Source organism: Cylas formicarius, unplaced genomic scaffold, assembly GCF_029955315.1.
Source record: "Cylas formicarius isolate icCylForm1 unplaced genomic scaffold, icCylForm1.1 PGA_scaffold_8__14_contigs__length_24414737, whole genome shotgun sequence".
Lineage (NCBI taxonomy): Eukaryota > Metazoa > Arthropoda > Insecta > Coleoptera > Brentidae > Cylas > Cylas formicarius.
The window spans coordinates 13899278-13927033 of record NW_026844361.1 but is presented as its reverse complement, the minus strand read 5'-3'; the positions used below and the strand labels follow the sequence as shown (position 1 = coordinate 13927033).

General features: G+C 34.6%; 3 protein-coding genes across 8 annotated transcripts; 2 read left to right on the top strand and 1 right to left on the bottom strand.

Annotated features, from left to right (window-relative positions):
- The first annotated feature begins 222 nt into the window (after window positions 1-222).
- On the top strand, window positions 223-7841 carry LOC132706842 (zinc finger protein 91-like). The gene is made up of 6 exons (XM_060678427.1): window positions 223-488; window positions 552-801; window positions 1557-2421; window positions 5352-6286; window positions 7143-7560; window positions 7702-7841. The coding sequence occupies exons 1-5, from the start codon at window positions 374-376 to the stop codon at window positions 7525-7527; spliced, it is 2550 nt and encodes an 849-aa protein (XP_060534410.1). The 5' UTR covers window positions 223-373; the 3' UTR covers window positions 7528-7560; window positions 7702-7841.
- On the bottom strand, window positions 7697-13465 carry LOC132706843 (pyridine nucleotide-disulfide oxidoreductase domain-containing protein 1). Of its 6 annotated transcripts, none has more exons than XM_060678430.1 (3): window positions 8682-13465; window positions 8450-8574; window positions 7697-7830 (listed from the first exon to the last, which is right to left on the bottom strand). In XM_060678430.1, exon 1 carries the CDS (start codon window positions 10694-10696, stop codon window positions 9299-9301), a length of 1398 nt encoding a protein of 465 aa, XP_060534413.1. In that variant the 5' UTR covers window positions 10697-13465; the 3' UTR covers window positions 7697-7830; window positions 8450-8574; window positions 8682-9298. The 6 variants fall into 6 exon arrangements, with proteins under 6 accessions (XP_060534413.1, XP_060534414.1, XP_060534415.1 ...); XM_060678431.1 differs by having other exon boundaries at window positions 8450-11185; window positions 12274-13465; XM_060678432.1 differs by having other exon boundaries at window positions 8450-12413; window positions 12865-13465.
- A 316-nt stretch (window positions 13466-13781) lies between these two features.
- LOC132706845 (CUE domain-containing protein 2) lies at window positions 13782-27756 on the top strand. The gene is made up of 6 exons (XM_060678434.1): window positions 13782-13979; window positions 14219-14396; window positions 14447-14621; window positions 21939-22095; window positions 24632-24832; window positions 24889-27756. The coding sequence occupies exons 2-6, from the start codon at window positions 14225-14227 to the stop codon at window positions 25054-25056; spliced, it is 873 nt and encodes a 290-aa protein (XP_060534417.1). The 5' UTR covers window positions 13782-13979; window positions 14219-14224; the 3' UTR covers window positions 25057-27756.

Here is a 27756-nt window from a genome sequence, read left to right as displayed (position 1 = left end):
TCCCCTCGCTTCCACCACGGACCATCCGGGCCCATCCGGCCCCCATACCGACGTGAACGTAAAACGTTCACTAAATCCACCCAGTGGAGACCGACTTCAAAATTTTTTGGACGATTACAAAGGATTCTGTAGGGAGCGAACGGAGATTAAACAGCCTCGTGCAATGCTCCACCACAGAATCTGTGCTGGTATTGAAACGTTAATCGCTTCCAGAACGGCTACGCTGTCAATATTTTAGATGTTTCAAATTGCCGCTATTGCGAACCGTATCATAAATGATTTATCTATGACATATTATCATGCGTTAACAGTATGGTGTAATATTCAAAATTTAATATAGGTATTATACCCGTAAACCCTTGCTGTTTTGAGAATGGACGACGAAAGAACGCAAGAAAGTAGAGAACATATAATTTCTTGTGATGGTGAATATACTCCTGTGGAGCAACGTGTTGAAGATATACAAATAAAAGTGGAAGTAAATGATGGTTAGGACGCTTTTTCCGTTTTCTTTAGAAATTTCATTATAATACTGAAAAATAACATTTCAGTTGATGATGAACGGTGCGAGGTGGATTCAGTGTTCAAATCTGATGTTGAAGTTAAATCTGAACACCTAGATTTTGCCAGTAATGATGTTGGGGATGTAAGCGGCACTGGCGATATTGCCAAGGCAAATAGAATTGCTAGGACGACTGAATCGAATGTTCATGATAATGAGGATATGTTTATTGATCAAGAGAATGATGAAACAGATGAAGAGAAACCATCTATTTTTCCAGAGATTTCATTAATTATAGAGTAAGTCTGATAATCTTCGATTTATTTATATTCATATTATTATTGTTAATCTCCAAATTTGACAATATTTGGATTTAAATTATCGGAAATTAAACAGGTGTCTATAATGCAAACTCTAGTTGACAGATGGGATCCCACCATGGTTTTTAACTACTTCACGATTATTATTTATAATATCCCATAAAGTTTTATTTTTGTTTGTTGTTAAAGGATTAGGTTTTTGTGGTAGTTCTTTTTTTCTCATAAAAGTCGCAAAGCTGTACAGTACAAATATATAAAAATGTATCGAAAAAAGTTTGAAATATTAAATTACGATATACAGTGTTTCGAAAAGTTGTGATAGAGTTTATATAATGAATTTTTTTAATTTTATTTGTTGAATTTTTTAAAATTGGTATATTTGTCTCACAGACAATATCTATATAATATAACTTTAGTGGAGTATTCATCAAAATCTGTAGATACAAGATTCACCACTATTCTTGGTTATTCATGTTGGCTGAAAAATTATAAGTAATAAAATAATTAACAACATCCTCGAAGCTATTAAAGTCCGAGTTAGTGGATCGATAAGTTGCACATTTTTTGTTTACTATGCAACAAATGTCTATATTTTCTTCTTATCCACAATTTGTCCTTGCACATTATATTGTTATATTATATCGTTGTAGTTTAAATGACGAAGTATAACTGAAATATAAAGTCACCATATTATTATAAATTAGAATGTGATGCTATTGTTAACTTTTTTTTAGACCTGATCAACTTCAATTTGAGAATGAGCCACCAACATGCTCAGAAACGAGTGCCACCCATAATTTAAGGCAATTAACTGTAGCGTTAGATGATGTATTAACAACCTCTCCTGATCATTCCAAAGACACAAGTGTACCACCAAAAGCTCTTAAAATAGATAGTGGTTGGAAGTGTCCGAGATGTGATTTCTCCTCTGAATCATTGAGCGCTGTAAAACGCCATATGAAGCAAAATAAAATGAGGCAGACGTGTAGAAAGGGCGGGAACTCCCTGAAAACGTTAATTGCCCACAAAGACAACAAAATAAAAAAAGTTTGCACTAAGGCAAGAAGCGTTTCTCAGAGTATTAACTCGAGGAAGCCTGCAAAATTGAAAAAGAAAGTATGGAACATTAAAAATTTGTTTGGACTGTACAGGTGCCCAGAGTGTTCATATACTTCTGCCATAAAAGCCTGCGTGGTAAGACATTTCGTTTGCCACGATAATGGAACCAAAATGTATGATTGTGAAATTTGTAAATTTAAATCGAAGAACAGCACTCTGGCAAAACATCAAAGAGAGGCCCACCCGAATATTTACGATAGTTTGAGGTGCATGGAGTGTTCTTTCACCTGTCAGGGTGTCAGTACGTTAGAAAAGCACATTAGGGTGCGTCATCCGCTGGCAGCACAAGAACAAACTTTGAAGGCTTTCGATTCAAAACCAAACAATTGCGAATCGACCGAAACCCAAAGTGGTACCTCGACGCAGAAAGCGAGAGTAAGCAAATGCTCGAAATGCAATTTCACGGGTTCAAAATCGGCCGTCAACAACCATCGGAATAAATGTCGCAAGAAAAAAACTATTTCGATACAATCAAACAAGGTGAGTAAATTTAACCACACTTGTGCCTTTTGTTTAATGCAAAATATAATTATTCTTTAAACTAAACATAAACTTCAGAATGAGATGAATTGTTCTTTAAAATTTTTCGGTCTAGTTTAGATATTGCTTTCTATCTATTGCTGGCTATCTGTAAATTAAAAATTGGAATTTTTGGGTATCATCGAAACAGGCCCACGATCCACAAAAATTCGCTTTTGATTTTGTGGAGTGCAGTTTTTCTAAATTGTGCTGAATAAGAAAGATATTGTACTTTGTCACCTTAAAACATACAATAAACATTTTAATTCCAGAGTACGCTTGGGTTTAGCGCTCGTACTTAACTTAAACCTCATTACTTTGGGAGCATTTATCTAAGAATAAGCTCAGTGCTTAACTCAAAGTTCGTAGGATAAGGATTTAACGCTTTAAAAGTGTGTTTACATTGTCTGATTTTCCCCCAATCCTACCATCGTCAAAGTCGCACAGAAAATTTCATAGTATAGTGCTTTCCCAGATAAATGATAATAGTAAATGTAAAATGAAAATCAGAAACCAAAATTTAGCAACTCTTGAACGGTACAAAAAGAATCCTCAAGAAAATTAGAAAGTGAGAAGCCCGTGTTTAGAAAAAACCGGTTTGCAAAGGCTTTTATTTACAAAATTTCTAGATTATGAATGTAAAAGAATTTATGTATTATTGGAAAATAATTGCCAATTAAGCCAAAATGGTACTGTGTCATATAATTGAAATTGCTATTGAAGTGGCCATTCGAAAATTCAATAATATACGGGGTGTCTCCTTTAAGAAAATTGAGAAAAGCATAATTTTGCGAAAATTTGATCCTCGCCTAAAGAAAAGCATTATTTTCGAAAAAATAATAGATAGAAAACGGTTTAAAAACAATGATGGTTTAAACATAACCCGAATTCTGAAGATGATCGCTAATAAGTTTCAAACAGCGCTTCACAGACCCATAATCATGTACATCGTTGTATTTGTCTTTGAAAAGACTATCCAAAAATGTAATAAAAATGTAACTTTGTTTTATCACCCTGTATATAAAAACGTGATCATTAGGAAAATAAAAAAAAGTACAGGTCAATTTAATAGAAACAACTTTTGTATTTAAGTAAGTTTCGAGATAACGTATTAAATTATATAGTAAAGTAAAATATAGTAAGTTTGTAATTTATGTTATATTTAAATTTTATTTACTTTTTGAGTTATTCCTGGTTTAAGATAACACTCGTATAAATTCTTGTTGAATTTAAAGCTGCCCACATTAGGTGACTTGTTCGCAATATTAGATATTTTTTAAATACCAAGGACACCATACTACTTCTTTTATAGCTATAATACAGTAGATATACGAATAAAACCTATCGCTAAAATGCATTCTAATATGTGGAGATTTTGAGAAAAATCGACTATACTGCACATTATTATATTATTATTATTATTATTATTATATTAAATAGCAAAGACTTCTTTTAAAGGTTAAGATAAGACCCGTATAGATAGATAGGTAGATAGATAGATAGATATATACAAGATGTCCACTAATACGTGGAGATTTTGGGAGAAATCGAATCTATACTACACTGCTTTAAGAAATTTAATAAAACTTTAGATTTCATATTTAAAGAAATATTTTATAGTTAATTATTTAGCTCGATTGAAAATACCAAATAACAAAAGTAACTAATTAAAGTTTATAGGCTACCTAACCAAGGTAACAAATTTGAATAAATAACGAACACTGTTTTCGGAGCGCGAGCATTGAAGATGCCAAGTGAGATTTTGGCGAAACGTCTGCAGGATTCCAGTCGGAGTTCAACAAGCGAACGGAATATAGTGTCATCACATTTTTCCATCCGTGAATCAATACGTGAAAAAAAAAATTATATATATATATATATATATATATATATATATATATATATATATATATATATATATATATATATATATATATATATATATATATATATATATATATATATATATATATATATATATATATAAAATTTAAATAAATAAATCTGTAATAAAAAGTTAACTAAAAAGTTTCGTTAAAAATGTTCCTCTTAAAATGCTCGTTTCATCTGGCATCAAAACGACAAATAATTATCGAAATAGTTAAAAATGTTTGTTTTTTTTTTGACGCGTTAAGGTATAAACAAACTTTGACATTTCTGTTTGTTTTTGTTGTTCTTCATATTTCTATTTCAAAAGTTCATAGTTGCCAAGTTTTTTTTATTATATATTTTATTTGTATTTTCAATAAGTTATAGTTTTTTTATTAAAACCTATAAACTTTATTTATTTATTTTTGTTATTAGGTATTTTCAATTAAGCTAGTTTTAAATTTATTAAATCTGTTAAAGTGTGTAGTATAGAGTCGCTTTTTCTCAAAATCTCCACATATTAATGGACACCCTTTATTGTTAGCAATAGGTTATATTCGTATATCTGGAGTATTATAACTTTAAAAGAAGTACCTGATGTGGGCAGCTTTAAATACAACAAGAATTTATACGGGTATTATTTTAAACCTCGAATATCTCAAAAAGTAAGTAAAATTTATATATATATATATATATATATATATATATATATATATATATATATATATATATATATATATATATATATATATATATATATATATATATATATATATATATATATATATATATATATATATATATATATATATATATATATATATATATATATATATATATATATATATATATATATATACGAAATATATAGGGTATATATTTGGAAACAGGGTTAAGCGAGGTTTTACTGCATCTTTATATACGCTTTAAATAATAAATTCGACATTAAAAGTGAACAGTAACTCAGAGAATCGGTCTTAGTAAACGCAACTCGAATTTTTCGGCGAACCACAAATTTTTAGGCGATTGAAGACCAAAGTCGGATGGAGTTGAAGCGTCACGGCTCGGCACGGCAGGGCCTCAGATGCGACTCGTGCAACTACCAAACCGATTCGGCCAAACTCTTCGCCACCCACAAACAGTTTCACCAGCAGCAGAGCATCCGTGACGCTCCCCCAGCCGATGGCGCGAAGAAACAACCAGTCAACAAATGCCCACTTTTCAAGTGTCAGGAGTGCGATTTCCAGACGGAGAAGCGGTCGCTGATGCAAAACCACCGCAGCATCCACATCAACACGCAGAAAGTGAAGATTTACAAGTACAACATCCGAGTGAACGGTAAAAACGTCACGATCAACATGTACACGTGCAGCAGCTGCTCGTACCAGACCAAGTCGTTCAACGCGTTGGTCAGGCACCAGATGACGCATCACCAGAAGGAGAAGAACTTCAGTTGCGACCGTTGCGACTTCAAAACGGGTTACAAGCAATTTCTGACGCGGCACACGAAGAAATTTCATCCGCAGAAAGTTTCGCATTCGAAACGCGCCCAAAACGTCAAAGAGGGGACCTCGGAAATATCTCCCGGCCAAAGCATCATTTTCGTCAGCTCCGACAGCGACAGCGACCGGTCGAAGAAACGATCGATCTCGAAGGTCCCCGATTCGCCCCTTCCGTCGAAGAAGAAGAGACGCGACGTTAACCTCAAAATGCTGTACGCCGACGACCCTTTCGATTCCGATAGTCACGCGGAGTCGGACTTGGAAAACCTGCTCGACTCGGCGCTGACTCCGAAGCGGCAGTCGGACGAAAGTTCCGTTTCCGAGCTCGAAAGGCTATACGACCCCAGGGGGCGGGGCTTAAGGTGCCAGAGCTGCACCTACGTGACCGGCACGAGGCAAAAGTTCCTGAAACACGTGTCGAGTCACGGCGAGACGAAGCTCTACGCATGCGACAGGTATTCTAATAATAATTATTATCACTTTAGTTAGGACTCAGCTAAAAGAAACCAATAACAAAACATAACTGATATATAAATTATTGAAGTACCGTGGGTGCTTGTAAAAGGCTATGACAAAATAACAAAAAATGGACCCAAAATAACATGGGGAGGCCAGATCTCAAGATACTTTAAAATAATAGTCCGCACAAACGACTCGCAGTGCACGAAAAAATTACTTTTTTTAAAACTTCTGGATTCCTCCTGCTTCGTTTTTTGTTGACTCGAAGTAGCTAACGTTTCGCCAATCATCCTGTTGGCTTCTTCAGAGCGCAACTGAAACTGGCTCGCATTTTATTCTGGACCTGCTTTTATATTGTTTGAGGGGGGCGGAGCTAACGTCGGAAACAGCAATGGGTTCTCCACTATCACTAGTCATCGTGAATATATTTATGGAAGCGTAATCATCTAAAACCAAAATTATGGCAAAGCTACTTCGATGATACTTTTGTTATTTGGCCTCATGGCCAGAATCCCTAGTAGATTTTCTTAGACATTTAAACTCTATACACACTATTACACGTTTTACCATCGAAATAAAAACTAATAACAACCTCCCATTCTTAGATATTCTTATCAATATTTTTCTTATGGAAATATCAGGATTTTCTTCAACTTTTAAAAATTAAAAATAATACATCACCTTTTGTATATTCACACAATATATTTTCAATATATCTTCAATACATTTTCATTTTCAATACGTTTTCAATACGTTTTCAATATATATATATATATATATATATATATATATATATATATATATATATATATATATATATATATATATATATATATATATATATATAAACAGGTGCGAGTACGTGTCATTCGAGAGAAGGGCTATAGCCGGCCACCTGCTTGCGCACGCGCAGGCCTACGAGATCTACCTGTGCGATTGCGGCGTCACGATGAAAACGAGCGAGAAACTGAAGTCCCACCAAGAGACGGAATGCGCGTCTCGTTTGAAGGTGTGTGTGTGCGGGTTCGAGACGAGGAGCGATTCAAAAATGGAGAAGCACAAAGCGAAGGAGTGTCCTGCGAGAGCGAAACCGGATCCGGACCCGCCCAAGGCTCCGAGGGACGTCGAGGTGGACGTTGTTGGAGACAAGTTCAAGTGTCCTGCCTGTTTCTACACGGCTAAGTACCACACGGCCGTCAAAACTCATTACTTGAGGTGTCACGTTGGCGACTTCTAGCGCCACAGAGCGTAAACGACTCTCGGCGATACGGTAAGATATACGGGGAGGCTCTAAAGAACTAAAACCTGGGGTTTTTGATTTCTTTTTCACCCATTTATCTTGGAAGTAAGAAAAAAATGTTTGGTGCGCGTTGAAAACCTCCGGTTTTCCTAAAGCCATTTCCGATTGCAGTTTTCCATGGGCCGTATCGGATTTTGACAATTTTGTAGTCCAAAATGGCCGAAATATTTAGCTAAAAAGGAATGTGGGGACTGGCAATTTAAGAGCTCCATCGAATATCCATGACGACTTTTCGTTTTCCTAAAACCGTCATAGTTTTGTAGTCCTAAATATCGAATATTTTATTCATTTATCTTAAAATTCTATAACTGCAGTTGCCTGTTGATAGGAGGGACACAAGACATAAAAATAATAAATTTTGTGTTATTCCTCAATTTGTTAAGTTTTTTATCACCAGGTAACAAGATAAAGGTTTGAAATCTGGTGCGACTCCTTTAAACCATCATGTTTCAGAAATATTATAATATATATAATATGTAAAAATTATATAACATTAGGTGGGAATAAATATGTAGATCGTCAGGATCAGTATAAGATTAGTTGTTTTAGTTTGCTATTTTTAAGACACATGTTATTTTTAAGGGTGTTTAAGCCTGTTATCTAAGTTTAAATGTAAAAGTCAAATAAAGGTTTTTGATGTAAAGCGTGTAGTTAGTAAAAATAGAACCTTGCAGCTTTCGCTGAGGTGCTTTTAGTTGTAGGGTGATTGAAAATAGAACTTTTGCAAGTATAGTGTGTCTGAAAGTATATAGTAACTACAATAACCAATATTTTATTCATAGGTAGATAGGTCGTATATTTCGAAAATGAATAAAATGAATGTTTAACAAATAAAGCATTCATTAAACAAGCAACGTACCTCGAAACGGCAATATCATCGATGTTGTTAAGGGTGAATTATTGAATGAAAGTAATAAGCCTAGTGAATAACGCAAACTCATAGCGGCCCACTACAAGAAGCACCAAAGTCAGTAAGTATGGAAACTGAAATTCAAAAATATTAGTTACAAAACTATACTTATTTTGTATCCAGATAAAACTTTGGAAAGTATTAAATCCCTATGCTATTAAATAAAAAAAACACTTTATACTTTAGCTGTGATTAATAATATAGTGGACATGCTTTCAAAATTGAATACAGAGTTAACATTGCGGGATTGAGGATTCTCTTTCATATACCTGGAAGGAAAAAAACTTCTAATTTTAATTAAATTTTTTTGTATACAATTTCAATTTTAAAATGTGTTTGCCCATATTCTCTTTGTTAAATATCTGAGGTTCCTCCTTTTAAACTTTATGCACAAGTGTTGCCAGGGATGATTTTTCACAACTTCGTGTCTCGATAAAAAAAATTTCACAACTTCGTGTCTCAATTAAAAATGGTTTCGTAATATATATCCTGTTACAAGTTGGTGAAGAAGACAGAGTTTTATTTTGATTTTTCCTTATGGTTATGGATTGGTACATCTGCATACAAAATAACAAACAGAATTAGAATTTGACTAAAAATCTACTTATTTAAGCAATTATTGATGATTAGTGTATATTTTTGAAACGCCTTAAACTAACCAAAACTTCATACTTTGGGACATATATACGTCAGTTGTCTGACACTTTGGTCTTTTCTAAATATTGCTCAAAAAGTTTCACCTAATCACAAAAACTAGAAGATAGGTAACAAACTTTTTAATTTATTTGCCAAAACAGGTTAATCGAAATAATCCTCTATATCAATATTGGGATTGAGAATATCATCTCCATAAGGTTCCAAATCGATTTGATTCAATATCAGATTTTCACATGTTTCTTCCAAATCTGTATCGCCTATCAGTACGGCACCTTGCAACTTGTGATTTTCTAATACAAATTTTACATATTCCGTAGCTTTCGTCGTTCGCAACAAAATTTCATAATCGGTCCCCAACTTTTGACCATTGAAAAGACCTAGTAGGATGACTTTATAGCCGAAAAGTTTCGTCGAATGGGTGAATATTTCAAAACAAAAATCTTGTAACACTTCTTCATCCATGTGTTTACCGTACATGCATTTGGCGGCATAGCAACCCATCTGTCTGGCCTGCGTCCATAATTTCATTTGAAACCAATGCTTCGCAGGACTCCAATTGGCATGACAGATGTCGCCAGCTGCGTAAATGTTGCTCAAATTTGTTTCCATGTTTTCGTTTACTAATATTCCATAGTCTTCATCCCTCTTTAATTCGGATTTTGAAATGAAATTTGTTCTCGCTCTCACACCGGTTGCCGAAACTATTAGATCACATGTAACTTTATTTCCATTATTAAGAGTAACTTCTAATGAACGCTCAGAATGTGGGCTTGTGTTAACTGAACTTATTTCACTCCCATAATGGATGGTAAGTTGGGGCTTTGCATCTTTGTCTGCCCCTTGAATTATCAATCCTTTATACCAATCAGGACCCAAAGCTGCACCAGATTTTTGACAATGATCTTCTTCATATCTCATTCTTTTTGTGACCGTCACTGTGGTGTCTCCTTTTTCATTTTCCTTCAGAGAATCCTGGAAAAACTCTGAAGCACCCGGGTCCACAAATGTGGCAGATATATGCTTTTCCTTAATTACCCAATGAATCTCGGTGTTTCTAATTTTATAAACCAATTCAGACGCAATGCCTCCATTTCCAACAATCATAATTTTTTTACTCTCCTTTAACTTATGAATTAAATATTCTACGGAATCAGTATCTCTTATGCCTATTATTTGTTTTGGAAATTTATCCCATTGATGTATTAGTTTAGGTTCAGCACCCATACACAAGCATAAATACTGATAATGAATTATCTTTCCGCTTTTTGTTTTTACAAAACATTCCTCGTCATTAATTTCGTACAAACTATCGTACACTATGGAAACGTTCTGAAATCTTTCACTGAGAAAACTACCAGGCTTTTCTTCTACATCGAAGTTCAATATATTTTTAGTAATAGCCTGCAAATTAGTTACAGTTTTGATCAAACCTGATTCACTGATTAAAATTATTCTGCCTTGGCTATCGAAAAACACCAACGTTTCAACGCACGAAATTCCTGCAATGCCTCCACCTACTACTACATAAACAGCATCCATTATATAAATTCTATGCGTATTCTACGTACACAATGTTATTTTGCTAAATGTTACACAAGTTTGGCTAGATTTTCTGTTCATTTTTATTGTTAAGACAAGCGGCAGAACTTGAACTGAGGTTACGCTCATGGATTATTCTTCCTTTCTTTTTCACGTCACTTCAATTCAATTCAATGATGCGTTTCACAGATAACTGTTGGGCACGACTACCAGGATCATTCGCCCATTGCCGATTTCCGTCGAGGATTCTCGGATCTTCTCCAGGAAGGAGACAGAATTTTGAAGTTCTAAATGTCAAGGATTTTCGTATCTTCTCTGGCGAAGAAGACTGATTTTTGAAGTTCCAAATGTCGAGGATTGTCAGATCTTCTCCAGCGAAGGAGACTAAACTTTAAAGTTCCAAATGTCGAGGATTTTCGGATCTTCTCCAGCGAAGGAGACTAATCTCAGAAGTTCTAAATGTCGATTTTTCGGATTTTCCCCCCAAGTCTGCGCTTTAAAATATCAATCTTTGCTTTAATATCTAGTAGAATGTAGCTGTTGGAAGCTTCAACCGCACTGCATCCGAAGCTCTGCAGGGCACTTTTGGAATCGGAGACAACTACTGCCTGTTTAATATTATAATCTAATATAAGATCTAGGGCGTAACTAATAGCTACCATTTCTGCAGAGCAAATACAAAACGCGCTATTCAACCCATGCCCGACCCTAACATTGAGAAACGGAATAAATACTCCAAAGCCAACTCTATCATCTGGTCCCTTAGAGGCATCGGTAAATATAAATGTCTCTTCCCATGGGAGAAAAAAAGATCCATTAATCATGACTATATCCGGACCAAAGTCACGAATAAGACTAATAATACTATCACAATTACTTCTAATACCGCAAGTGTTCCAATGAATAATTGAGAAATTACTAATTTTAACAAAAAGATTTGACTGTCGATCTGGGAACATTAATAAATTAAAACCTGCATCCTCCGGGAGGAGGCAGGGAGTCAAAAAGACTCTCAATTTCATGGTAAGCACTTTTACTGGGTATATTGGACAAGACTTTTTTCTTTAAATTTTCAAACCGATACCAAAATTCACCAGAGGAGGAAACCCCTGGAGAAGCAGTGTCCATCTCGGACTCTGACGATAAATCATTTAAATATGAGGGAGAAGATTGACTTTTGCTAGTGTGATTCAACTTCTGCCTAGTCAACGGCGGCACGAGACAATCCCTGTGGGCGTCCCTATCATACCCTGATTCTATTTGGGGGGACTTACGCTTTTTTGCTATGACAGAATAAGTTTTAGAAGCAGATCTAGGGGAAGGCTGAGAGACGGGGGCAACCGTGTTACGAATAGGAGGGAAATTTTCATTAGAGCGATTAAACTCACTTGATTTGGGGCCTCTTGGAAAGAGTTTGGCCGCTTCAAAAAAGGACAAGTTGTACCATGCCATAGCCTCATTGATTTTCTTCTGTCTGTCCATTTCCGGACATGATCTATCAGTGGCCTGATGAGAGCCTTTACAATGGATGCAAGTTGGCTTTGGAGATATTTCGCAATTATCCAGGCTGCATTTACCTTCATGATTTAAGTGGTCTGTCGGGCATGGTTTCTTCTTATAAAACTGTTCTTTCAGTTCACAATGAAATACTGGATGATCTCCAGCGCAGAAACTACATCTACCCTTGCTTTTACATTGGTTTTTCCAATGACCAAACCTGCAACAATTCATACATAAGACAACAGGACTAACATATTTTTCGATTGAACACTCATTTTTATAGATACTGATTGATTCTGGAAGAGTTTTTCCGTCAAATGTTATTATATAATCATTAGATGGAACTGTCTTGAAACCAAAAGTGCCAGGCAGAACACCTGGGCATTTGACCCTTTTAGTTAGTCTGCGAACATTAACAATCTTAACGCGCTTTAGCGATCTTCCGATGTTAACCTTGGCTTCTGCCTCAGAGTAAAAATCATCCTCATCAATTAAGTCACCAATGTCCCTCACCAACCCTCGGCAAGTGACTAGTCTTTGAGGTATATACTTATTATACCCACCAGCTGTCGAATATGTTTCATTAGATAAAAATTTATTTGCAGACTCAGAGGTGTTAAACTCCAAACCGATTTTATTGGCTCCTTTTCTAGAAATTTTCAATATACCTTGAACTTTCTGCGCTTGAAGTAACTTCCCAAAGTTCATAGGATGAAGAGTCCCCACCTTACTTGTAATCCCCTCCAGAATCACCATAAAAGGCCCCTGGTCGGTGATTTCATATTTTGTTTTCCGATTTACTGTCCTTCTTATGTTTGCGGAGATTTTGGCAACTTCCCGCAGGATTTCATCGTCTTGCTCGAACTGATTCTTGATAATCTGGATCTCTGCCGATAACTTTGACAACTCTTCACCTGAGGGCACATCAAAATACTGGAGCCTGGAAATATCTTCAGCAGTTTTTTTGCAATCCGGTGGCAAAATGTTACAAATAATGGCGTTCAACGGACGATTTTGAGAATCATTGGATAAACTGTCATTTTCTTGTGCTGCACTAACCGTCGGGGGGCCCTCGCCCCCCGAAGAGTCCCCCATGGTTGAGGTTAGAGGGCCAAGAGGAGGAAACTACCAGCCACAAAAACTGATATATAACTGGATGCGTTAAATGGACTCACCAAATAACAGAAAACAATAAAAATTAGGGCCGATGCCTAAAGATTTGCACAACAATACTCAGGTAGTGTTCACTCCTTCGCTGTTGTACCGAAAAAAACTTCACGTCACTTCATACAGTTGCTCAATTGTTAAACCCGCCAAGTATCAGATACTAAGGAGCAAGAGCAAATACTTTAAATCGTATAAGATTGAAATATACATAAAAACAGTCGGAAAAATGCAAAACATTTAAATTTTGGTGGAGCTCGCATGATCCTTGAACAAGTTGTTTTTTTTGTAACCGATTCAACGTTGTCGGTAATGGGCACATGCCCCAAGTAGCTGGGCCTTTTGTTTTCGCGGACATTTACTTAATCTGTTTATTTTTTTTATCTGTGGTTTTGCCATCCAATCCATTGTCTGTGTTATAGACTTGGCTTTTTTAGGTACCTTTTAGATATTGATTGAATTCATAAATTGTTATCAAAATTGTTGCAACAAGGAAATTCGCAATTTTGGTTTTAAAATATAAATAAAAAAATAATTTTCCGTGTTTTATTGATCGCATCCGTCGTTTTTTGGTGTTACTGCTGCGTGTTACTGTTCTGGGTCTAGTGTTTTTTCTGGGGTATGTATTTTGTTTATAAATTTGTAAATTTGTAAAAAAATTTGTAAATGTTGTTATACCGACTGAACAATAGAGGAAATTAAAAAAAAAAATGATCCCTTGCATAAGTGGAATGAAAATTTTTGAAACATAAAGAATGCTTTTTAATACGATCAAGGGAAAACGGTCTTCTTCCTCAAAGATTAAAAGTCTTTTAAATTCAAATTTAAAAACCCTTTTATGAATAATATAAATTTCAGGCGAATATGTCTAAGAAGGCAATTGCCGATCAAGAAAACACAATAAAAGATTCCCTTTTTGAATTGGTGAAAAAACACATACCTGACGCCGATTTGACCTTAATTGACGAAATAGTCTTGTCCTATGTCGTTGCTTTCCTTGAAGATGTGGGATCTGATTCAACATTTGACGATGAAGGTACATTACAGATTTTAGTGATATGTGTTTATTTGTCAATTGTTTTCTAGGTTTTTGCGAGATGATGGAAGCATATTTTCCAGAATTTGGAAGCATTAATCACAGTTTAGTGTGTGAATGGATGTTTGCTTTGGAAGCAAAACTTAGAAAAATTGAAGACTCTGAACAAAAAAGTCCCACTCTAGAGATTAGCTTGCCAGAAATTTTGCCAAAAATTAAGCCCAGGTAACCTAGATCTGCTTCTGTTCTTCATGAGGAGTTAAATGTTTGACTCTTGTCCATTGTTGTTGGCTTTGTGGCTTTAATTGTTAAGAAATAAGCAAGTACTTGGTTAGTTTTGGTAGATTTCTGTTATTCTGTTGTTGAGTTGAGAGAGAACAGCCTATTATCTAAAAATACCTGCATGGGAAAATACAACTTGGCAACAATGGACGAGTCAAAAATTTAAGACTTTTTTGCAACACATTTTGTTTGATTTAACTTTTTGAATTTCCTTTCCCATTTTTTGCAATAATCTAGTGTTTATCTATTCACTGGGACAAATACAGCACCAAGAAGGTATCAATTTCATTAATTTTCCCATGGTCACTCTGGGAAGACAGCCTTAGATCGAGCTAGGGTCAGTTAAGTTTTGTCATATTTTGATCCTTTCGCTTTCGCGACTTCTTCCTGTGTCAACTGCGTCAGTTTCCGCTCGGACAAAACATTTTTTCATCACTTATTACTTTCGATAAATATTTTCATTGGAAAGAGGGCGGTTAAGTGCTTTGCCTATTAAAAAATCTGTTTTTCGTTTACATTTTTTTATGAAGAGTCTGTTTACAGAGTCGAGAGGAAAAAAAATTAGTCCATATGCGTTTTATTTTGACCGAATTGAATTTCGTTAGAGAAACGGCAGAGTTTCAGGCGTATTTACAGTTTTGTTTGTGTATTGAACTTTATGTTTAATTTAAACTTCGAATAGTTTGTTTTTTTTTTGTTGTTTCTTTGGTTTTGCACAGTTTTCGATATACTTTCGTAATGTAGCTCTGTAACTCAGCGCAAAGCAACTCGAGGTGTATGTAATATGAATAGTGAGATTTGCAATTGCTCCCAGACTTGTCTAATTGGTCCTAGAAAACTAAGTCAATTCAAAGCTGGTTGTGTTAGACATAATTTCGCAATTCATAAAATTATTTTGTCACAACTAGCACGAGAGGGCGCTTGAATAGTTGTACAGTGTGACCTATTCATAATGATGTCATAAAACTCACCATTCTTGCAAGAAAATGTTAATTTTATCTGCCATTGCTCGTAGATTTGATGCATTCGGATTAATATTACATCGCATATTTCTTGCTCACACAAATTTCTAGGTATAGTCGAAACTCTATATAGCGAAATTGAAGGGACTGCTCTTTTTTTTTTTTTTTTCGTTATAATGTGTTTTCGTTATAACGAGTTATAGGTACTTGAAAAATAACAATACGCATGTGTGTTCTGTAATATTTAATTATTTTATATTCATATTTTACCATCTACTTAGGAACATTTAATATAAATATTTAAGAACTACATTTAATGTTTCAAATAATCTGTCATTTTCTTTTGAATTTTTTTAGTATGCCAATACGCATCTCGTACTTTGACCTGTATTTTCACCATTTCATCGAGATACATATATACATAGATACATACATTGTTGAATAATTGATGATCAACTTCTTCATCTTCTTCCTCTTGGTACTCTTCCTCACCCTTTCTTGCTTGTTGTAATATCTGTCAAGTCTGCTGTTGTTGGCAAATCCTGATCTATCACCATAAAATCTTGCAACTCTCACTTGTAAACGTAATTGTTGTTCGAAACTGCTTTATCCACTCGCTTAGTAGCTGATCATCTTCCAAGTCCTGTTCGCATTCTGTTTCGGTAATAAGTCCTGCATATTGATAGGAGTGTTGAATTGTTTCTGTTGCACCTCTTTCCAAGATTTACTAATAAAGTCGACTGCATCTAGCATATTAATGGAAAATTTGTCTTCGGATGATCATTTCCATTAAAATGTTTTTCCTGTATCGACTCTTAAGACTTTTTATTACGCTCTGACTGGAAGAAATGCCAATTCAATATTCCGTAGATTTGGAATATGGGGATGTGCAGGGCAGTTATCTAAGATAAGTAAATATTTTCTTCCCCTTTAATTCTGCATCTCATTTCCGTATCTCCTCTTCAAAAATTTGCGATGTTATCCATGCAGACTTGTTTACCTTGTAAGTCACCGGTAAATGCTTGATGTTATTAAAACATCGTGGGTTAGTTGATTTTCCAATCAGGACTAGCTTTCTGTTTTCTTTCCCACCCATATTGGCAGCTACTAACACTGTTATATGTTCTTTAGAATGTATTCGACCCGCACACTTTTCGCTTCGAAATTTAAGAGTTTTATCTGTCGTCATTTTGTAAAAAAATACCAGTTTCGTCAGCAGGGTACTTTTCTGCTAGTTTTGGCCATGTCTTCTCCAACCAATCGTTAGTGATGTTTCTGTCGACATCACGGGCTTCGCCACTTATCTGTCCAAAATTTATACCATATCTCTGTTTGAACTTCCCCAACCGTCCTTCCGAATCCTTGAAATCAATAATGCCAAGCTGTTCAGCAAACTTTTTTGCTTTTAGTTTTACGATAGGTCCGGAGAGTTGTACATTTTTTAACTTGGAACTACTGCAACATTGCCCGATCCAAATCTTCAAATTTTGGCTTTGTTAGTTTTTTACTAGAACTGTCTGCCGCTTCAGCCTGAATGATTTTTTCTTTGCACTGCCAAATCGTGGATACAGTCGACGGTGTAAGTCCGTATCGACGTCCCACATCACTTTTCTTTCCCCGTTCTATCTCCCGAATTAAAGCAACTTTATCATCTAGAGATAAAATTTTATTTTTTTTATTTATTCACTAAGTCAAATTAAAACTGATTGAAACAATGGTGTGCTTTTATACATACCGATAAAGGCATTAACATAATCGCTTATTTGGAGAAAAACACTTTGGACGACAAGGTAACTAAATTATTAGGGCAAGGAATTCTGAGGTTGATTGATTACAAGTCGGCCTACTTTCCTTACTTTGTTACTTAATGTGCCCTTTTTTCTTTCAGTATAGAGAGTGAGAAATTCGTTGTCCAGAGTGGATTAATACATAGCTTTGTATGGAGACCTAACAGTACAACAAATTTTGTGCATAATACGAGTTTTACGTTATTCAGAATTTCGCTATAGGGAGTTTTTGCTGTATATTTTGACACCAGACCTGTAATTTCAACAACTTGATGTATTCAGCTATCTTCTCATGGTGTGATACCTTGCTAGTTTTCTGTTGGATGAGAATGCCTCCATATAAGGTAGCAACATACGTTGCAAACTGTGTCTCACACATACAGAACATTCTTCTACCATCTTGGAGATTTTGTTCAGTGGCCCAACAATCCGGACATTCTGAGAGAGGAATGAAAAAAGCATTCTTCACAAAAATTCATTCATTTCTTGGATTTATTAGACAGATATTTATATCAAAACAATGACACAGTCTGTTGATATATCATTTAGAACTGAGATTGAATTATATAACTCATTGCTCGTCTTTGTTCGCATCGTTGAACACCAATGTTTTCGGCAGGAATTCGATCTTGTTCTCAAAACTAATCCATACATCCATGGTTCCATATAATCAAAAACACTCAACTCTTATTTGATGGTCTGTTATTATCACCATAAACACTCAAGCTCAACTGAAGCCGTTTTAATGTATTGATGTTCATATGCAAGGTACCTTCCAGTCTCTGAAGGGAAATTTGTGCCATTCTCTGCTGTTCAGTTCGTGCCATCCATCTTGATTTGGTCTATGTGTCGAGACTAGATTGTTGGAAGCTAATCTTGCAAATAAAACAGCACTTTTGGTGAGAATGGCACAACTACTAAATACTGATATTAGTAACAATGGTAATTTAACTTTTTCATCCTGTAATCTCTTGTCGATCTTTGCAATTTTGTTATAACATTTCATTCCGACGTATGTAGAAGAACGTATGCAGAAAGTCTTCAAAATTTCTGGGTAAGATCATTTTTTTGCCCGTGTGTTGTGGTTATGTACGTCATTTCTTTTCTGTTTTATATTATGTGTTTTACGTATACAAGTAAATATATGTAATATTCCCAACTCTTTGAAATATTTTGTGCAATACGCCAGTTTAAGAATTTCTATAGAAACAGTATTTTTGATATTTTTAATTAAGAAACAGCATAAGCTTGAACTGAGGTGACTTGCTTGATGAAAATCCATTTATCAAAATAAATAAGAACTGAAAGTTCAGATTTTCACGAAATTATATATTTTCATATGACAATTGTTTCGACAACACCGCGTCTTTATCAAATGTAATATTTACAAACCACCTGCTACTATATACACCGAAAAATGGCAATAAAATCTTAATTATTGTTGTTGTGAAAATTTAAGTTCAATAAAAGAGAGGTATTTAAGTCTAATTGATCGTTAAGCAATACATTTCAATGTCTCATTTTGTTAATCTCCATGGCTTACAATAAATTTGATTTTCTACTTTTTGTGGCTGTATGTAAAATATCAAAATTGTCGTCAAAAATGTGTTTTTCTGTATTTAAGTGTGTAGCATAATTAGAATCTAGACTATTGTTTTTAAACGCTCTTTTATGTTCGCTAATGAAGGATATACCCGTTTGTCCAATATAAATTTTAGGACAACAACCGCATTTCAACCAGTAGATCCTTGATTTTTGAGTTTTCTATGGTGGTATAGATACATGGATGATGTCTTTGCTTGTTTTGTTGGAACGGGCAGACAATTGAATTCTTTTTTAAATTGCATTAACTCATTACATAATCGTATAAAATTCACTATATATTCTAAGGAGCAAGCCATGATAAACGTTATGAAAGGCTCTACTAAGATCAAAAAATATCCCGAAGATGTACTCCCTGTTATTCAATGAATTATAGAGCACTACTAATTGATTTATTCATACGAAAGCCATTTTGGTTTTTTGAGATTAACTGAAATTTTTCCAAATAATTATTTAAACGTGAGTTGTAACACAATTCAAAAACTTTACCAAACTGACGTTGTCTATAGTTTTTAGGATTGGTTGTCTCACCCTTATGCTTATAATTTGGGACAATCTTAGACAATTTTAATTTCTTCGACGAAACTCTGATTCATTATTTTATTTTTTGTTTTATTATTAGTATCATAGTGCTAACAAGATTGCCGTCGAAAAATCGTCACTGGGCTGGGCGAATTTGTAGCGCGTAGCTTTGTATTTCAAAGGAAACCGAACTGTATAAAATGTCCTTCACATACGCTAAACTTTGTTAAATATTAAAATTTGTAGAAATAATAGCGTTGTCAAATGATATTCTTTCAAATATCTCGCGCTACCTATATAATTGACGAAACCTGAAACTCTCTCTCTCTCTCTCTCTCGACACAGTTTACGATATTGTTCAAATAAAATTATCCCATCTTTAACGGATTTTCATTTATGATCAATAATTTACCCACAAGAACGGAAATTTTTAGGATGTTTTTGATATTTTTGCGCATAAACGATACACCCTGTATATAATTCAAACAATGTTCGAATAGGGATTATAGCCCTGGATATCCCACGTTTCCTGGTAAAGTCTGTTCATAGATATAAGAAAGTGACTAACTGATACGAATTAAGGAAAGACCCGGGCAAGCTGTAAAAATGAAATATGGCCGAACAGGTCTGTACTTTGCTTAGAATTTAATTATTTGTGGTTTTGTTAGGAAAGATACTAAACAATATTTATTTATTTATGTTGTATTTATGTTTAAATTTAAAATAAAATTACAAATTATTATTATTACCTACTTAGATAACTTACTTAAAATTATTCACATATATCAGTATCACTATCGCTATCATCGCCTGTTGTAATTATTATTTGTTCTATATTATTTGCAATATGGATATACGATTGTTCTGCTTTTTCTATATGTTTAACAGAATTTGCCCAACTTTGTGGAGGGATGTTAAAAGTTCTGGTTTCTATAAGTTTGAGGACATTGGAGTTAACACGGGATTAAATATACAGTGGTAAGGTGGAAGCCTTAAAACTTTATGCCCTAGGTTTTTCGCATAATTATCACAGACGTATTGCTTTTGTAGGTTCAAGCTTTGTAGAACCTCAGTTAATTGCTTTTTGGTATAACATTATTTATAACTTCCTTAATCTCAATAGAATAGTGTTTTCTACATTTCGGCGGGAGCATCTCCTGAGATACACTAGACTCGCACATATTTTGCATAACGATTGGTTTTCAAGAAAATACTTCTTTTTTGAAACATTATATACAGGGTTTTCCAATTATTGACAAAAATCTAAAAGAAAAATCTAAAAGACCCTGAGAATCCACAGTAATAAAGGCCGCATCGAAGCCTACAATTTTTGTACTTACGGTTTTCGTCTATCACACTCGCTTCTCGAGAGTCCATGATACTCAATCAAGACGCGATGACGTCATTTATTATTGCTGCGTATTGCATGGTTTCAGAAAACAGGTCTTTTCTTGAAAACTATTGACTCTATTCGAAATATTCATATACCAGGAAACGTGGGAGATCCAAGGCTATAACCTCTATCTCGAACATTGTTTGAGTCAGATACAGGGTGTGTCGTTAATGGCCAAAAAATCTAAAAGGTCCAAAAAATTTCCGTTTTGTTGATAAATTATTGGCGATAAATGCAAAACTATTAAAGATGTGATAATTTGGTTTGAGCGGTGTGTTGAGAGACTTTCAGTTTCCGTCTGTCATACAGGGTGCGCGAAAAAATATAATTTTAAATCGCAATTACCAGTACAAATTTAAATATTCACCAAAGTTTGCCGTAACTTTGAAGTTGAATGAGATGTGAAAGATACTATATATAGGGTGCGTGAACCACAGTGGTCCGCAGGAGCACGATAGAAAAACAATGCGTCCCTCTAGCTGCTTTGCGCTACGCACTTGCACCGCCCAGCGACGATTTTTTGGAAGCCATCTTGCTAAATTTTTCGGCTATAACAGATGGTTCACTCTTAATCTTGCCTTTAAGGTTGATTTCTTTTTTCTTAGTTTCTGCTTTTCCTTCCACTAGTTTCTTAATGGTTTTCCACATACCTTTGAGCATTATATTCATTAAAGTCATCATTACTTTTGGTTATTATGGCTGATCCCTGAATATTTAAATCAATTTCTGGTGTCCACCATTTCTTATCCGGCCATTGTTTTTTCACAACCTTTTCTTGTAGAGGTGCATATCTGTCATTAGGAAACTTAGTATATGGCTCAGTTGTTCTGACCCTCTTATCAGTATGTTATCAATACCTGGTGATTGTTTTTTATATACTTTGTTAATGACCAAAAAGACCGAATTGAACTTGCAAAAGTTTCACAGAGTGTTTTTACCTTACTAACTTTTTAATCTAATGTAATCTATAGTTTAACTATTCGTTATGTGTTAGATCTCCGAACAATTCCGAAAGTTTCGAATCGGTCCCAAAACGGATGCACAAACTCTCCGAAATGAGCGACGGAGGGTCAACCGATAGTTCGTGTTGCGATTTTCCCGACGAGATGGACATCCTCCAGGAGATGTTCCCCACCGTTTGTTCTATAGAGGTTAGTGATTATTAGGGTTCGGATTTTTATGCACAGAAAATGCTGAAAATATGCGCATAAATATGTCTGGTTTTTCCAAAAAATATGTCAAATATATGCTTTTTTCTACCATCTATGTACTTTTATGCCGTCTATTTTTTACTGAAAATCAACATCGAAAAAAATTACAATATTATATTTACAGTTTTTAGACATAAAAATAGTAATACTTAACCCATATTATCCCAAGCATAAAACTACATACATACATTACATGTGTCAAAAAAAAAAACTCTAAACATACAAAGAAATACTGGTGCGTAAACGAACCACTGGGAAGAAACATTAAATAATGTTTTGGGGCACATAAGATCTAACATATAATTTATACTTAAATATTCAAAAGAAAGTTCACATTCGACAACAACTAAAAGTAGATTGTTTTCCAAATAGAATCTGATTTGGTACAAAAAACGCATAACATTTTATGGTGCGTGAGCGCACCCATTTTACGAAGCATGAAGTATGTAAAGGCACATTAAACTTATCACAAACGTAAATTGTGTGGCTGTGGCAGATTCTACATCTACTTCGCGCTTTATCAGCATGAACAATCATGAGCGTAAGTTCCTTAGAGGGATAGGTTTTATATTGGGAATCTCATTTGAGGAAATAAACTACGAGGAGATTATGAAGCTTTTGAATCTGACATCTTTGGAGAGTGGGCTCATATTTTTTGACATCGTTACATTGTACAAAATCCTTAATAACTTGATGTTGGTTTTCATATTTCTCCTATTAATGAAAGAAATAAGGCTCTTTTTAACATTGATTTTCATAAGATCAACTATGGCATTCACTTGCCTATGAATGGAATGTGCAAGCTGACAAATATTTTACTCACAAATAACGAGCATATTGATTTATTTTCTGACTCCCTCGGTAGTTTTAATTGCAAAGTAAAGAAGACTGTTTTTAAGCAAAACTTTGTAGTTTATCAACTGTAAGTATTGTTTGTAAGTGTTGGTGTTACTATTTTTCTTAGGTTAAACTATATTGTAATGATAATGTAAATGCCAAATGCGTAAATAAAATTTTTATCATACATCTATGGCAGGTGCAAGATTTCTTTGAGTAATTGTTTTATCAGTTTTTAAAAGTCGCAAAGCAATGTAAGATTTAAAATCAAATCAATCACTTATTCATCAAAAAACATAAAAAATATTTCATGCGGAGTTTTTCCAGAAAGCCTATTTTTTAGTCCCTCACATGATCTAAATTTATCGGATATAGGTGTGTGAGTGTACTCAATCTGACCTTTCTTCCGTTTGACCGTAGTGTCAAGCCTGTCGTTTGTAGAAAGTATACGTCTTCTTTTGAATTCCAGCGTTTCATCATCTGATGAGTCCCATTCAGGTTCAGTAGTTGATGAATTACAGGAATGTTGAAGGATAGCTGTATCATTCGGTGTATGTAACTCTCGGATGACTGATTGGTGACAGGTAGGGACCTGAGTCGCGGTTAAGACTGTTAGGTTGTTTATAGATTTCTATACACTCTCGGATTTTTCGTTGGTAGAAGAATTGATTACATGCAAGAATTATAGTTTTATCGAATAAAATTTTATGTCCGGTTTCGTGATTGTGTTCGGCAACAGCTGATGGGTTTATTTGCCTTAGTCGAAAGCCTCTTTCGTGTTCTTTGAACCTAGTTGATATTTTTCTGCCGGTCTCTCCAATGTATTCTTTGCCGCATTGGCATGGAATTCTGTAAACTCCTGGAATCTCAAATGGAATTTTGTCTTTGACGGACCGAAGATGTTGAGAAATTTTTGGACAAGGGTTAAATCTGGTTTTGACGTTATACTTCTTTAGAACTTTTGATATGTGGTCAGCGATATTTTGAATGTAAGGAAGTGGCAAGTGTAGGATTGCTTTCGGCCTCATTGCTATTGGAAGTTTGTTTTAAGTGTATTTTTTGATCGAACGCTTAATATCTTTAATGTGGGAATTATTAGAGAGAAGAGCAGAGGTAAGGTGATTTAATTCTGGATTCAGTAAACAAGAGAGTTGATAACCGATGATTTTTGGGCCAAATGGTGATGTAACCATGCATTAAGGTATCGGTCTGTGCGTAGGTTTTCTGTAAACATAATGACCCGATGTTAGATCTGATTTTCTATTGATAAGAATATCTAAGAATGGGAGGCTGTTATTAGTTTCTATTTCAATGTTAAAACGTATGTTAGGGTCTATAGAGTTTAAATGTCTAAGAAAATCTACTAGGGTTTCTTGACCATGAGGCCAAATAACAAAAGTATCGACTCAGCAAAAACCGACGCAGGAGGTATCCAGAAGTTTTGTAAAAAGTATTATAGTAGCTTGTGGAAGGTTCCTTCAAAAATTTCATTATATCGTTAATATAATTATTTCATTCTAAAACGGCTATATCCATGATAATAAAAAAAATTAAATTAAATTTAAATTAAAAATTAAATCCTAACTCTAGTGGTAAAACAGTGCCGGCGTACCGGCAAGTTGAAGTAACAATTTCGTAGGTCAAACATTGTCTAGCCATAGCGGCCGGTGATATCGAACGTGCCACGCAAATTTTAATCGATCGCCAAGAAAATGGTCAGTGTCTTAGTCAAAACGCAACCCTCACCATACAAGTGGCCAAACAGAAAATAGATGACGCGGAACTGAAGAATCGCATCATCGAGAGATATTCATATATCGACAAAGACGCCCTGAATAAGGTCGGTTAAGTTTTTTAGATTTCGATTTAAGTTATGTCAATACGAGTTTTACGCAGGAATATCGTCCGGTAGCTCCGAAGGTGGAACCGAAAAAATTGGTTCGCTATCGCGACAACAAAATCGTAAGTCTGAAGGGGGAGCGTTATACAGAGGTAAAAAAGGGAGACGATGTGGAAGACATTTCGCTGAAGAAAAACAAAAAGGGCCAAAGTCATACTCCGTAACCATATGTGTATACGTTATTAACACTGATTTCGTTCGAGTTATTTTGGTTAGTTTTGGTAAGACCGTTCAATGAACCTTTGTTTTCTCGCCCTACCTGTATGTCGATTCAGTTCGTCACCGCGTACTTTTTTATTGGTCCGAAGATGCAGTCGCTCCAATATGACGGCCATATATTCTTATTCGTGTTTCTTCGGATATTAAAGATAGCCGCTAGGGATAAATTAATGTCGCTTAGTAGACTCGCCTTAGGGTTGTTTAGATTGCACGACGATTATAACTAGCTATAGGGAGCAAGTGTTAGGCTGTGTCGGGTGTCGGAGGCCAACCAAAAAAATGCCACTCTTGAAATACGTTGTTTCTTTAGTTTGGGATGTGTCAGGACCGGAAAACTGATTCAAGAACGCATTTCCCATTGATAATTTCCCAGTGGCGTGCAGGGTAGGCAAGAGGGAAAAAAATAGCGCCGCAGGCGAAAAACAAACACAAATCGTACACAATATTGCCAGATTTCCAATTAGCACTGCCTAATATATTTTATGGCAGAATGATTTTGCAGTCAAATAAAATAGTATTTGGAAATAATATACAGATGACTTACAACCAAATTTCTAATTTGCTACATAATACACATCTTGATAAAACATCATAAAATTGATCGTTTACCTAAAATAACGTGCATTGGCAACACCGCATGCGGCGGGCCGCGATATCGCAGTGCATCCGACGGATCGGACGGTCCCGACTGCTTTCGTGTGTTCATTGCTTGCAGTAACGCACTGCCGTGCGATAGACTTTGAATAATGGGTTGCGTTTTTTAGGTGATAATAAGACGTTGAACAGGTGGCGTTTGTTTTGTATGTTTCCCGCTTTGCAACCGTAATAAATTTACTATTTACTAATTTACTATTTAGAAAAATAAAAATATGTATGTCATTTTAACTAGGTATGTCGTAATGAATGAGCGTTGTTAGATAAATAGATTTTCAATTTATGTTTGTCTTGAATGAACGAAAGGGTAGGCAATGCTTTTTTGCCTATATGTAATGCACGCCACTGTAATTTCCCACTAAAAATTTTAATAAAAAAAATTATAATTTGGTATTATGTTAATGAGGATGGTGATCTTACAAACCGGAATATCGAATGCTATAATAAACCCTTATAGCTGTTAATCGTTATGGGGACCACAAATACAGTAAAATCATGACACCTCAAGAATTTACCTGGCATATTACCCCTACATTGACATATTATGGTCCTGGGGCAATTTGATATTTGTTTTCTAATTTATTTACAGTATGGGACAACTTCTATGATAGAGACGAATGTTAGGCTGCCTTTAAAGGTAAATTCTTCGATCTTGATAATTTGTATTAGTTTATTTCAACACAATTTATTTGCACAAATGTTAAAAATGGAAAAAACTAGAAAAACGTTTGAAGAATTATAATCACATAACTAATTAGTATATAAAGTTTTACATTGTTGTACCGGGTAGCCCATTAATAAAGGACGCCGGCCATATCTCAGGAACCGTTCGTCCTACAACTTAGAAAAAATTATTTTAAAGAAAGCTGGAAATCATTTTCAGGTTCTTAAAATGTCCGCTAGGGGTCGTCCTCTGCTGTAAAATTGAACAAAAAAGGTTTTCTCAAAAATATTCCAAATTACCCTATATCAAAATTAGTTTTAACGTAATCTGCTTTAGAAAAGGAGAGCTATAAAAACATATAATGTAATAAATATTTTTAGCTAAACACAACAAGTGGTGGAAACGGTATAGAAAAATCGTTTTTCCCCTCTGAAATATAAATAAAAATTAATTTAAAAATACTTTCTTACGTAGGTATAATAGAAGCAGTGTTAGCCGTTACCATGTTAACCGCTAAGCGTACTTAATTATTTGATTCTTTTCTCCAATATTGACACTAACATGTAATATATTAATAAATTATATTGACGATAAATTTTTTTTTACCATCATTGATTATTGGCGATTATTATGGACAAATTAGGACAATATCAAATTTAACTCTAACTCTAATATAAAATATATGTTTATATGCCATGTCACTACTTTCTTTGCTCTTTCATCTTAGCTGAAAATATTTATACCATTATATTCGGAATTTTCCAGAAAATCATAAAAATAGCTGTTTTTGAAATGAAGCACCCCCTACCGACTCGTAAAAGAATTAATATCCTGATATTGATATGCCAGTCGAAGTTGCTATAAATACTCTTTAACAATAAACTAAGTTCTTGGAATAGCCAAAAAAAAAAGATATTCGACTTTTTCTAACCAATATTTGACTGACCCTTAATTTGACGAGATAGAAAAAAAATAGTTCAAACAAAAAAGTTTCCTTATCTAGAGTAGATTACGTTAAAACTAATTTTGATATCGGTTAATTTGCAATATTTTTTAGAAAACCCGTTTTTTCTATTTTACAGTAAAAGTTACGCCCCCTAGCGGCCGTTTTATAAACCGGACCAGCTTTTTCTCTTCACCGGTTTATCTATAAATATATATTTTTTTAATATTCTCAGGTGATCTCCCTCAATTGCTGAAAAGTTGTTATCAATAATGAATATTCTATTAATTAACAAAAACCCTAGGACCATATTTGTTGTTTTTGTTCTGCTAACTGTTTTCATTTCAAATTCTAATACTTACAAAATAGTAGTCCACAATTGGT

What these genes read in the sequence shown, in the direction of transcription:
- LOC132706842 (XM_060678427.1), top strand. Translation starts at nt 374, where the DNA reads ATGGACGACGAAAGAACGCAAGAAAGTAGAGAACATATAATTTCTTGT. An exon ending in AAAAGTGGAAGTAAATGATG is followed by an intron (nt 489 to 551) that starts GTTAGGACGCTT and finishes ATAACATTTCAG; the next exon opens with TTGATGATGAACGGTGCGAG. An exon ending in TTTCGATACAATCAAACAAG is followed by an intron (nt 2,422 to 5,351) that starts GTGAGTAAATTT and finishes ACAAATTTTTAG; the next exon opens with GCGATTGAAGACCAAAGTCG.
- LOC132706843 (XM_060678428.1), bottom strand. Translation starts at nt 13,291, where the DNA reads ATGGGGGACTCTTCGGGGGGCGAGGGCCCCCCGACGGTTAGTGCAGCA. An exon ending in AGACCACTTAAATCATGAAG is followed by an intron (nt 12,214 to 12,273) that starts GTAAATGCAGCC and finishes TCCATTGTAAAG; the next exon opens with GCTCTCATCAGGCCACTGAT.
- LOC132706845 (XM_060678434.1), top strand. Translation starts at nt 14,225, where the DNA reads ATGTCTAAGAAGGCAATTGCCGATCAAGAAAACACAATAAAAGATTCC. An exon ending in TTCAACATTTGACGATGAAG is followed by an intron (nt 14,397 to 14,446) that starts GTACATTACAGA and finishes ATTGTTTTCTAG; the next exon opens with GTTTTTGCGAGATGATGGAA. An exon ending in TTGCCAAAAATTAAGCCCAG is followed by an intron (nt 14,622 to 21,938) that starts GTAACCTAGATC and finishes GTTATGTGTTAG; the next exon opens with ATCTCCGAACAATTCCGAAA.